Source organism: Strix aluco, chromosome 1, assembly GCF_031877795.1.
Source record: "Strix aluco isolate bStrAlu1 chromosome 1, bStrAlu1.hap1, whole genome shotgun sequence".
NCBI lineage: Eukaryota > Metazoa > Chordata > Aves > Strigiformes > Strigidae > Strix > Strix aluco.
In genome coordinates, this window is record NC_133931.1 from 127645073 (window position 1) to 127657637 (window position 12565).

The 12565-nt window shown below is 40.2% G+C and overlaps 1 protein-coding gene across 1 annotated transcript in view; it reads left to right on the plus strand.

Annotated features, from left to right (window-relative positions):
• The window catches only part of ADAM22 (ADAM metallopeptidase domain 22), a 146083-nt gene that overhangs the window by 56334 nt on the left and 77184 nt on the right, over positions 1–12565 (plus strand). Inside the window, exon 4 of the mRNA XM_074835062.1 lies at positions 11710–11776. Within this exon, the coding sequence (XP_074691163.1) occupies positions 11710–11776 (67 nt within the window). The remainder of the gene's footprint in view (positions 1–11709; positions 11777–12565) is intronic.

The following is a 12565-nucleotide window of genomic DNA, read 5'->3' on the forward strand; positions in this document are numbered from 1 at the left end:
CCTGACACTGGCAATGGGAGATGCTGTGAAAGAGCACATGGGCTGGGCCACTTTCAGGGTCCATTCCACTGCCTGCCCCCACCCCCTCACCCCCAATCCATGGCTGCTTGATTAAAGATGCCAGAGGCACATCCCTGTGTATACCTTTTAGTATCTGTTTATGTACCTGTTGTCCATGACTTCAGTCCCTTTCTGGGATACCTTCTGATACTGTCTGCCTGTACAGCCTCCTTTGGCAACATGTTGCAGAGATTCACAACTTGTTGTGTGACATAGTGCTTGCTTTGATCTGTTTTAAATTGCTCTTCTAATTTTGTCAAGTACTTCCTTGTTTTACTAATGTGGAATTAGGTGAATAACAGCTTTGCATTAATTCTGTCTGTGGCCCACACGATATCGTAAACCTCTGTCATATTCTGCCACCCTCACCCCATCCTCTCTTCTCCAAATTGAAGAGCCTTTTGAGTTTAGAGAGGGTGATTTACTAGTAGGTAACTCACAGGGAGGTGAAGTAACCTGCTGGATCATCAGCAGTGCCAGAGCCGTCTGGCAAGCCAGACAAATGTGACTTGGAACAGCATTAGGAAATGGATTTTTTTGTCTCTCTGAAGCTAGCTGTTCTCTTGCAGTTGTATATGCTAAATGAAGATTGATGACTGTAAGTTTGGGGAGCTGTGATCATTCCTTGGACTGTGGTTAAGTGATTAGTGTTGTCTCAGAACCTGGCTCCTGAGGATTTGGTAGTTAAGGCACTCTTGTCTTCCCATTCTTCATTCATCTTTAAGATGAGCCGTGAATTGTATTTCACAAAGCTTTGTGTCATTTGTCATTTGTGGTTCTGTGATATTTGCCTGGTAATGCAGACTGCTTCTTCAAGAGACTCTTCCTTGTCTCCCTTAACTGTGCATTTGGATTTGTTTGCATAGCTTCAGACAAAAACCCTGGCTCACCCACAAATGCAGTGTGAGACCTTTGACTTCCCATCCACACAACGTTCTGTGCTATTAAAATGGATCTTCTTTATCAAAAGAGATATTACAGTGCTACAGCAGGTACCTGTAATTTCAGTTTCTTGCTCTTTAATTTGCCTGCCACTGTAGGTATTTTTCACTCCATGACTCATTTTTCCTTATCCCCTCTACCAATAACAGGCTTTTTTCAATGTCTTTGTAGTTTCAAGCCTGTTTCTATCTTCTTGAAATTCTAGCAGACTGTTTCTATCAGAATAGTTTCTAGAAATGAATTAGTTCCTAGATTTAAGGTTTGCTATCTTTTGAATTAAAGCTATTTTCAGGTATATCCTTTTCTATAGTTCACATGTTTTGTGAACAAAACCAAAACTAGTGGTAACCCTTTCTTCTGATCTTGTTTCTGAAACATCTCAGGTACTTTAACAGGTGATGCATTTATTAGATTAACAATAAAAACAACTTCTCCATAATTTTTCAATCCATATATGCTAATACTCTTCAATTATATAAAAATGCACATTGTTTAGAAGAAATTATTCTTCTTGGTGATTACTACATAAAAAGTTATTGGGGCATGAGCAACATTTCAAATTTCAAGATAAAATGAAAGTTCTAACAGCAGGTAACCATGAGCGTAAGGGGGTGATCATCCTAAGTGCTTATAAAAGAAATGACAGCACAGTGGGGGAAAGCTTTGCTGTTCATTGAAGATGCACATTTTAGGATGGATGTGTTAGTGTTAGTGCCAAACTGTAAATGTAACCTTGAAGAGATAGTGACTCCTCTGCTGGCCTTTCTTGGCATCATGCAGAAGCGGGAAGCAGTGGCATGGGAATGCTGGTTGGTAAGAAGGGGTGATGGGCTGGGAAATAGAGGAAGAGTAGGAATGTGGCCAGGAAGAGGGTATGTGAGGACAGAGGAGGTGAGTATGGCCATGGGGAGTTTGGAAAGAGATGATGAAACAGGAGCTGGGACAGAGCATGACTGGCCCCCTTTGTATTCCTATTTTATGCAGCTTAAGTTTCTTTATTTTATTTGTGTAATCAAATGCTATTTGTTGCCAAAGTAAGGTGGTCTGGGAGTGAAACAGGGCTGTGCTGGCAATGAGGCAGTTTGCTGGACAGTCCCAGTTTCCCCATTACTGGATTGGGATGTGTGTATGTGCAAAGCAAGTGGCGATGCCAGGTCCCTTTGACAGGGATTTCCTGCGTGGTTCTGGACAAGCACCCTGCAAAGTGGTGCCTTCACCATTTGCTCTAGTGACTGTTCGTTGTTCTTCGGGTGCCCCATGAGCAGGACACCAAGAGCTCCTGAGTTGTCCTAACTGCAACACAGGGCAGGACACATCTGAAATGTGTTATAATGAAAAAGGTACTGTATTTCTGCAATATATGGCTCTGTTTTGGGCACCCAAAACAAACAGATACTTTACAGCTTCCTAATATTGAGGAAAATGCTAGCACCTAATCTCCTGAGGGGCAGTATGTAGAGGAGTTACTATTTGTGTTTTGTGAATACTTTGAGAGCGCATCATGGGAATGCACATGAGTACAGGAATAATTTATATATATGCTCCAGGGCAAGACGATACAGCAACTAAAATTTGAGGGCAAATCTTGAAGGAAGCTACCAAATTAAAATATTTAGTAGCGTCCGTTCATTAAGTGATACAGGTGTCTTGTGCAAAAGGTATTTGCTTGTATTTAATAGCATAAAGTTATGTCGGGGCCATGTTGAGATGGCTGTTAAGCATTTAGTTTTGCAGTTTTTCTCTTCTAATATAGTGTTGGTGGACAATACACAAATATGAATGAAGAGTTGGGTTGAAACATTCTTGAAATCACAAGTGAGTTTACTTGGGAAGTGATTTTCCATATAATATGAAACAGCTTGACTGTATGAAGAGGCATATTAAAAACTAGGATTAGACCACACTAGTAGATTTGTTCAGGAAAGCATGTACCTTGTGCCTCTTGTGTGCTTGCCTCTTCCCTTTATTATTAATTTACCATCTTCTCAAATACTAAAATTAACTATGATTATCCTGACTTTAAAGCAACAAGCATACAAACAGAATGGCATTAAGGAAACCGCTATGTAGTAGTGGTATGAACATGGTCTAAAAATATCTGCTCATTTTAATAGGACTCATTCTGAAATTTCTGTAGAAAATAAAAGTAATTGCCTGAAGATATACTGGTGTAAGTTATTCATCAGCAAAAGCAGAGTGAGGTTTTACTGACACTTGCATTGCCATCAGTACTGTAAGGAAAACTAGGTAAGGAGCAGAGTGAGTGAACCTTGCCCAGACTGCTTTCAGCTCTGGCTGTGAAAACAGAAGTTTAGAGCTAGAAAAATCCTATTTTGTCTTTCTGCGTGACAAAAGTCTTGCAAACAGCTGTAATCTACTCTTTATGTTTGTTAAAGTCTCTAGTTTATCATTATGACATCTTGAGTAGCAGTGTCTCTCCTTGGATACTGGGAGGAATCTCTGTGGGTGTGGGGGTGCAGCTTCCTTGTTAGGGCAGTAGATTAAATCTCCCTGTTGTCTGAAAGAGAAGATGTAATCATGTTCCCTCCATCACCAGCAGGATGAATTAATCGCTGTATTAAATTTTTGCCCTTTGCAGCGCTTATACCACAAAATGTTTTAAAATGCTTTATTTAAAAAAATATTTTCATTATATATCATGTTATTTACTAATTCCAATATTTGTATTAAGAAATGTTAATATTGATGCAAGAAATATCAACAATGATTTTACTATATATAAGATGCAATAAAAATAGAATCTGAAATTGTGATTTCAGAGCTGCTTTAGGTTTGTCTTATTCTTACTTTGTTGGGGTAGGGAGCTATATTCAGATTTCATTAAAACATAGTGAAAAGAAACGTGTGGTTATATGAGTCAGTAAATGATTAGTTTGTAAGTGCCTCTCTTCCTAGCTGCAGAAATTAAATATAAACTCTTAGTTTTTTTCCCAGGAAAATACAAGCAGTATCTGTTCATCATTATGTGTCACATTTACAGTAATTTCTCATAAAATTGCCCATATGGTCCTTTAGATAGAGGAGATCAGACTAAATTGCAAAGGTTGAAAAAGGTGGGCCAAAAAGTCCGCGGCATAGTAACTGTAGATGGACAGTGGCACCACAAAATGCCTGCTGGCTGTGAGAGCTGGATGTACTTCAATTGCAGTTCATGGGCACAGGCATGTCCAGCAGCAGGATACAACCACACCAGCCTGAGCATTGAAACTACCACTGTTGCTTTATAGGCTTTCCTTGCATCTTTTGTTTTGTCCTCTCTCCTTTTTTTATGCTAGTAATAGGAACCATGTGAATAATAGAAATTTAGTGAAACTGAGCAAGAATGTCTTCAACCTGTTCAAACTGTTTCCCATCAAGAAATGAAGCCAATCCAGTAAATCAGACCCATGCTGTTTGTAAGCCGGAGCTGTAGGACTTCATCTCTGATGGTAGAGGTGGAGGCCCTGCGCAGGGCTGCAGAGTTGCTCTGCAGTTTGGTGTCTGCAGCAGGGTGCGGGGCAGTTGTGTCCTGCAGGCAAATGAGCTATTAAGGGATAAAGGGACTAAGTGCATTTTCAAGTCAGATGGCATTAGGGATCTAAAAGAGAAGTCCTGGAAAGGAAAAAGTAGAGCAAATGTTAGTATTTGGAATAAACTTCATCAGAGATTCAAGTTGTGTATCATTGTTACTGAAATGGGAAATTAAGCTCCAGGAAAGGACTGAGATTTGGTACGACTCACCATTTGTGTATAATCTCTTGAGGATTCAACCCATTCGTAAGTCCCTAATTTCTTCTTGGAGAAAGTCTTAAATACTCAGTAGGAGTAGAAACATTAAGAAATTACTTTCTCCTTTCTCCCTTTTATATTAGCAGCAACAAGAACAGAAAAGCACAGTAAGAATATTTTTAAAAAGGGAGAAGTTTCAATTTGTGCAGACAAGAACTGGCTCTGTTTTTCTGTTATTTTTTCCTCCTAAGCAGGCACTGTGAAAACTGCTGCTGTATCTAAGAGAAGCTACCTAATTCTGATTGATTAGTCCTTTTGGCTAATTTAACAGATACAGTCATTAAATTAACTATCCACATAAAAAGAAATTCAGCAATTCTGAGAGGAAGGAGGGGATGAAAGTTGTAGAGCTGTGGCTATTAGATAGATTCATGGAGTATGGAGATGGCTAATCCCCCCTGAAGCAAGGAAAGATCATGTATGAGCAGAGAGAAGGTGTTGGGGGTAAGCATGAGGATAAAGGAGAATTAAAATGTCCTAGCTAGTCACATACAGAAATCTTCCGACTAAGTGTCTTTTTTGAGTTTATCTTGCTGTATTTTTTAGTTATCTCATGGCTGATACTGAAAATGTTTTAGGACCATAGTGTAATGTGAGGTAATGCTAATTGTCCCTTGTACTCTTACTGGCTGGCAGATAGAAACACCCCTTCTGATCCCTCTCATCTAGTTTTCCACTTTCGTGGTCCTTGTTTCACGATAATTATCAACCTGCCTTATCTTCCCTGGTGTACAAGATGGGCTGTTCTAAAAAATTACCTCCCCTAGTCACTCCTTCCATATCTATTAGTCCTGTTAATAAAAGCAGTCTTTCAGCACTTTTCTCAAAGCAACATGCTGGTAGTTTCCCATCTTCTACAATAATCTCCTATATGAATCCAATTCCCTCCCTTTTCCCTTCTTTTGAGGCAGATAACTTCCCCTTATATAACTGAGTTGTAATTCAGACCTTTCCAGGTTACTTAGTAGAGGATGAACGGCACTGGAGAAAAATCTTTCACTTGATGGGAATCTTCCTCATCCTCATGTATTTGGTACCCAAACAATGCCCATTCCTTTTACCACAGCCCTCTCAAGTATGATGTTGCAGGAGACTCCCTTCTCACAGCTTGCTCCTGCAAACTGGGTTAGCATTAATTGTGCAGTTGATATGGCATCTTTCTCTTATCAGTGTCTCCATCATTTCCCTGAACCTGTTGTTTTCTCTTGAATGTCTCCATATGTCTGTTGACAATTTCCTGCTGGCATTCGACCCATCCAGGACTTTCTGCTGATTTCAGCTAAAGCTCTGTCTTCCTTCAGTAATGCATCTCAGCTTAGATCTCTCATTTAATGTCCTTGTCTGGCACCATATTTAATCTGAAATTCCAGGTGTACATAATGGAGAGCTGTGGAGACAGAAAATCAGGGTGAACAGACAGAAGAAAAGATAAAGAATTCCCACAGTGTCCAAGGAGACATAGCAACAATATCAGATATCATGAAGCCAGTCATTTCTCTCATTTACAACACTGATACGCCAGCAAAGATGTATTTTAGTACTATGATTATGCACTCCCCCTATTTCTACCTTTCTTAAGTTTGTAATTCTTCCTATGACCTCTAAAGAGGTCCCTATCATTTCTGCTCTTTTCCTTCCATAACTTTTAGGCATTCCCTCTTTACAGTCTTTTAAATCTGGAGAGTTAATTGTTGTTCAGAAGCTGGTGATGAGCATTTTCCTTCTCTTCTTGAACATGAAAGTTTCTATTTAATTTCCAGGGATAATTCCCAGTTTGTTATCCATTTCATATGAAAATGCAAACCTGTTCCCTTTTCAAAAATCTTTAATGGCCTCTTTTTTCTTCTTTCAAGTTGAAGTGCTTTATAATCTCCTGTTTTTCCTTTCTGTTTCTTTAAACACTTGGCCTGTTCTGTCCTGTTTTTCCTTCCCACCTCATTTTTTTTCCCTCTTTTTGCTTCTTGGAGCAACCTCTTCTTGATGGGGAACCCATCTATTTCCAAAGCCCATCTGTTTTCCTGGGTTCCCAATCCCAGCTTCAGTTTGATACACCTCATATGCAAATGCTACAGTTAATTCAAGGTAGAATTTAAGTGCATATACATGCATGATCTGGATAAGGCTAATTTCCTTAGTTGGGGCCCTCTTCTTTAAGAAAATTCCCCCAACCACCTCCTCCTTTGTGCTATTGTGACTATCTGAGAGAGTTGGAAGAGCAGAGAGGAGCTTGCTCAAGTTTTTGTTCTGGCCCCTATGCTGTTGGGTCCATATGGAATGGACTTATATGGTTGTGACTTAAGATAATGCTCCAAAAAATGCTGCTGCTGTAAACAAAACTACACTACTTGATTTGTGTACATTTTTAAAATAACAGAGCTTTGAAAACAGAATTGCTATTATTAGCATAACTGTTTTTTCCTTGTAAAAGCCACAGATCACATGTGCTTCTTTCCTGTGAAATGTTTTATTTTTAGATCTTAACATATGCAGGTTTTTGCCATGCCTTTTCAAAGAATTTATATCAATGCCTCAGCGAATGTTTCTGAAAATCTTGTTCTGCAGTATTGTCTTTTAGAGTGTAGATTTTTTTTTTCCACTGTAACTTTCACATCCCTCCTGTTTCTAAGATTTTTTTTTTTAACAATCTGTTTATTTTTATCACATGCAGATTTTCTTTTTAATTAATACTAAAACTACTACTTAAACTGACAAAGATGGCTTTTAGGATAGATTGGCAGGCAAGCTAAATTATTCCTATTTAGTCTCTACCGTAGGAAAGGGTTGTATGGTTTATGTTGAAATGCATGTTATTTTAATACTGATTGCTCACTGTCTTATGTTGCTTAAATAATTTTCATTGTGTTTCACAAATGTTTCACTATAGCTTTTTGTTTGTTTTAAAATAATGGCTTTTATTAAAATTACACAGTTATGTGCCTCACTGTTACTGAAGACAAAACATTACTCCGATTACGAGGTGGTTTCATGAGAGAAGCATATCCTTTGGCATAAGTTTCCAAGACTGTGTATAGTTGTTAGGTTGTAGCTTAGTTTATAACAGCACTGATTGCATTATTGGATCTGCAAGAGTGTTGTGCTTTTTATGATATTTTCTGTGCAGTGAGTCATAATAATAATAAAGCATAACATAGCATCATTTGTCCAGGACATATCCTGCCTGCCATGTTACTTGGGATAGGCTTTAAAAATGTCTTTAGATTTCAGACCTGTCATCTGTAAGCTCTGGGCTTGGTCCCTAGGAGCTGTGCAGGCTGGTGACCCCATGGTATTTTCTTCCAGCCAGGTTCATTTTGGGAACTGAGGCATCTGTGACAGACCTTGAGAGGTGAGGGGATGCCAGTGTCTCCCCAGCCGTTTCCAGCCCTTTTGTCCTGAAAGTAGGGACTGAGCAGGAGGACGGATTGGACCTGTTTAGGAATTGTACTCTTGGCCTACTCTGAAAGTAGACACAACTTGAACAACCTGGGTATGTCCATCAGAGGGGTGGTGGGTGGGAGACGAGCATCTGACAGACCACTGGCAACCCTGGAGCTGGATACTGGGGGACCCTACATAACCCCCAGGAGGAAGAGGGCCCTGCCAGAGCAGAGCAGCCCAGGTTAGGTCAGAGGAGCGCTTGGCCAACTGTCCTGTCCCAGTGGCCCAAGGCAGATAGTGAGGGAGAAGCAGAAGAGCAGAACAAGCATGTATGAGGCTTCCCCAGAGTCATCCCAGAAAGTCTCCCAAGACTGAGCTTACTGGCCTCTTCTGTTACCTCCTAGTTCTTGCATTGTACAAGGCAGAGAATGATCAATCTCTGTTTTCTCATGCCAGACACAATTTTCAGATCTTTGAGAACATATGATCTTCCAGAACATAAAAACATTATTAACAACAGTATCATTTAAAAAGCAATAATTTTGTCAGACCCATGTGAGAAGACCTGTGCTTCTCCTTGTCATCCCTCCAAATACAGCTAAACTCCCTCTGAGTTAAGTCATTCTGTTTGATCTGTGTTTTGTACTGTATACTTACTTTAATATTTTACATTTTGTAACATCTTGCATCTTCCTTGGCACAAACCCCTTTGTGGCCATCAGATAAGGAGGACAACCTTGGTTTAACTGAGTCCCTCAGAAATAGCAGAGTAAAAGTAGAGCCCTAAGCTATAGAGGTGGCTTTAGTAAACCCATGGAAGTATAGACTTTAAGAGCATCCGTCTAAATTTCTAAATCTGGAAAAGTCATGCAGACATTATAGAAGTCTTCGAGCTTCCTCCAGGTGGATGAGTATCCTAAATATTTAGTGTTCACTTCTAAGAGGAATTAAAGGATTGTAATCAGTAAATGAAAAACCAGCATCTCTTTCAGGTGCTCCTCAATAATGAGTCACTTGTATGCTGCTGTGCAAAGCATCAGTATAGGTGTAAGGGTCTGACCAGAGTTAAGAGGGTCCTAGAGACCGAATCTGGGGGCAGCTGGTCACATCAATTCTGCAGTGGCTGAAGGAGTTGCTTGCCCTTTCTTCCACCCCTATTTACAGCTGCTCAGGTATTTTCCCTCCCTTGCATCAGCTCTGGGGCTCATTGTACCTCTTCACAAGGGACTTGAATTACCTAATGCAGCAAAAACGTGGGTTTGTTGACCTCTCCCAAGTGTATTTTGATGAGTGCCAGTACTGACACCAAGAGTATTTTGATGAATGTTAGTTCTGACACCGAGTATTTTGATGAGTGCTTGTGCTGACGCGAGGTAGGTTCAGTGCCTGCTTGCTGAGAGGGCACTGAGACCTCCTGTTTTTGGGAACACCCAGCTGTGAACTCATTGTAACTGAGGAGACCCCACCTGCATGGGCAGTTGTCCCATAGATACTCCCGTTCAAAAATTTGTTAGCATCCCTCTTTTTGTTGCCTCTGTTGCTTGTACTCAGATACAAAGTCTTATTTTAAACACCCGGTTTCCATTTACTCATTTGACAGTCCATCTACATTTGAGGTTGTGCCAGCATCTTCTATGGGATAATTAGCTACCTTTTGATCTCAGTGCATAAACTGTTGCATTCAGATCCCCTCACAACTCATTTTTTTTGCTAGACTTCAGGAGCTTTCCATTCCTTGGTTATCTCAGGAACCTCTCTGTGCTTCCAGGTAATTGAACTTTCTCAGCAAAGCTGTCCAGTACCTGTCTGCAGTATTTGAAAAGAGGTCTCCTTTGGACAGTGGTATTAATCTTACCTCAGTTTGACTGGAAATACATCTTCTTTGATGTATTCTGGGATGACAGATGTGTTTTTCAGGAAGATACACTATTGATCTGGCAAATCATTTTGCCAGAAACAAGTGCAGTCATGTCTCTCTTTCTTACAAACCAGGCCCTCCAAAGCAACATAATAGAAATTCCCTCCAGCCCTTAAGTGCATAAATTTGCTGTTTGCACAGTTGAATTTGATCCTATTTGTAATATTAGAGTCCTGAGGATCATCCAGCTCTTTCCTGTGGGTATTTTTTCCGTTTTCTTCTTTACTCCCCATACTTTCCAACTTGGTGTTATCAGCATATTTCATTAGAGTGCTCCTGGTTTTTGTGCCTGCGTTATTAATGCAAATACCAAACTGACAGTTTGTAGGGCTGATATGGAAGGACCCATACTACCAACCTTGTCCTGTTTGGGGCTGTCTCTGGGCGGTCACCAATGCCTGTGTGAGCAAAAAGTCCATGGCCCTGCTGGCCTTGTTTAGCCAGGGCGAAGCTCTGGAAAGATGAGCAACTGCTGCCCTGGGTGCTGTTCTGCTGTTCTTCCCCTCCCACAGCAGGTCACTTCGCCTCTAGACTGGGTGTTTTGCTGGTTGGAGGAGAAACATTCAATTTTGCTTCTTCTGCCGAGGTCTGTGCTCGTTGCCTCCTGTCCCATCACTCGTGTTTTCTTTATTGATTCTTTACCTGTTCCAGTTTAATGGACGCTTTGGTGACGATATAAAATCTTTATATAGATTTAATCTCAGTAAGATTTTGCAGTCTTTGAAAATGTTTAGTGAAATTTCTGATGTAGATGATTTGCTTGCCTAGGAACTAACTTATGAGGGAGAGGATTTAACTGGTTTAGCATTGAAGCATCTTAGTAAATACAGTGTGCATTTAACTTACAAGTTTGCCACAGGTTTGATTGGTTTTTGCCTTCAGTGTTTTTTCCAAAACCTTGTGTACCTCTGAGGCTGGGTTTGCTGTTGCTCAGAGCATTTTCCTCTGACATTGCTAAAGCTGCCTAGCTCCTGGGCAGAGCGAGTGTGTGGGATGTACCCCGATGGAGGCTGCCCTGGGGCCCGAGGGCGGCATGGCACCCACCGCCTGCCTTAGCGCCTACACCGGGTGGGACTGGCCCTGAGCCTACGGGGCAGTGCATCTCCGGCGGCCGATGGCTTTGCCTGCCCATTTAGTGTGATCACCATATTAGTATTACAAGGTCATTTCATTATTGTGCCGTTGTGTCCTTAGGAGTCTGCTGGAGGCAGCGCTATTTTCCTGCAGATACAGCCTGCTGCAGGAGTGACTCCAACTGGTTTCTAATCCTTCTGCCTCTTTTTTTTCCCCTTAAAGTCCCACTACCTTACTGTTTGCTTTTAGCAGCAAATAGAAAAGTCTCCTGAATTAAAAATCATGATCAGTGGATGGTTTTGAACCTTCTATGAAGAAAACCCCCCTCAGTTTTCCTTGGCCCACCTTCTGCTATCAAAAATCAATGTATCCCATGCACTGTGTAGCTCCATTAGAGGTGGTTGTTCCAGTGATTTTTATGAACATTTTAGGAAAAGTATCCTGCAGGTTTTGCCCTTTTCAAATGTAAATGTTTAATCATTGCTTGCTGAGACGGAGTGCAAGAACACATGCACGAGGCTTATGGTCCTTTTTTCTTCTTCTTCCAGTGACCTGCTGTCTTCTGAGTATCTGGAGAGGCATATTGAGCAAGGTGGGAAGACAGTGGAAGTTAAAGTAAGAATTTCCTTTTTATGCTTTGCTTTTTTAATTTGCTTTGCTTTTGATGTTAATACAAATCACCTATTTTCTTGAGAGATATCTGATTTTTCAGGTGATTTGTTTTAATCTTCTGAGGCAAGCATGTTTCATGTCTTCTAACTTTTCAGCTTTTTAAATAAGACAAATAAAACTTTAATGGCAAATTCAGTGCATTAACGTTTATATCAAAATGGTATCTATGAAAAATGCATATACATGGTGGTTCTTTTACTAGTAAATATAATTTACTTTTGATGCCTTTTGAAGAAAATCTTTCAGGTTTGCTAGCTAGCATTTCCTCATGGTACTAAACCCCAAGTTTGTTGTTTTGAATGAGCTTCTTTGTAAGTTTGAGAATAGCAAGATCTATTGCATAGTATTTCCAAATATCTAGCAACTGTCTCAAATTGTGCGTTTCTTTCTCTGGATGTTTATTGGCATGATGGCTACAAGATCCTGTGTGTTGCAGTTGTCTTCTGTGAAGTGTCCCACTGCTTTGCAGGAGTTTTTTGTTATTTGCATGCAACATGGAAGAATTTTCTTGAGAACCTTCTGTTTGTTAGGACAATATTTTGTAGATGTCAGATATAGAATTGCTGTAGATTACATAAAATGTGCATGAATGTAATACAGGCTGTGCATAATGGAAACTCTTTAAATTTGCCTATCAGGTCAAATTTTGTTCAAAATTTACATTTTATTAGAAAAAACCCCAAAAGTCTTTTATTAAATCAGAGATCACCTAAATACCCTGAAATAAATGTG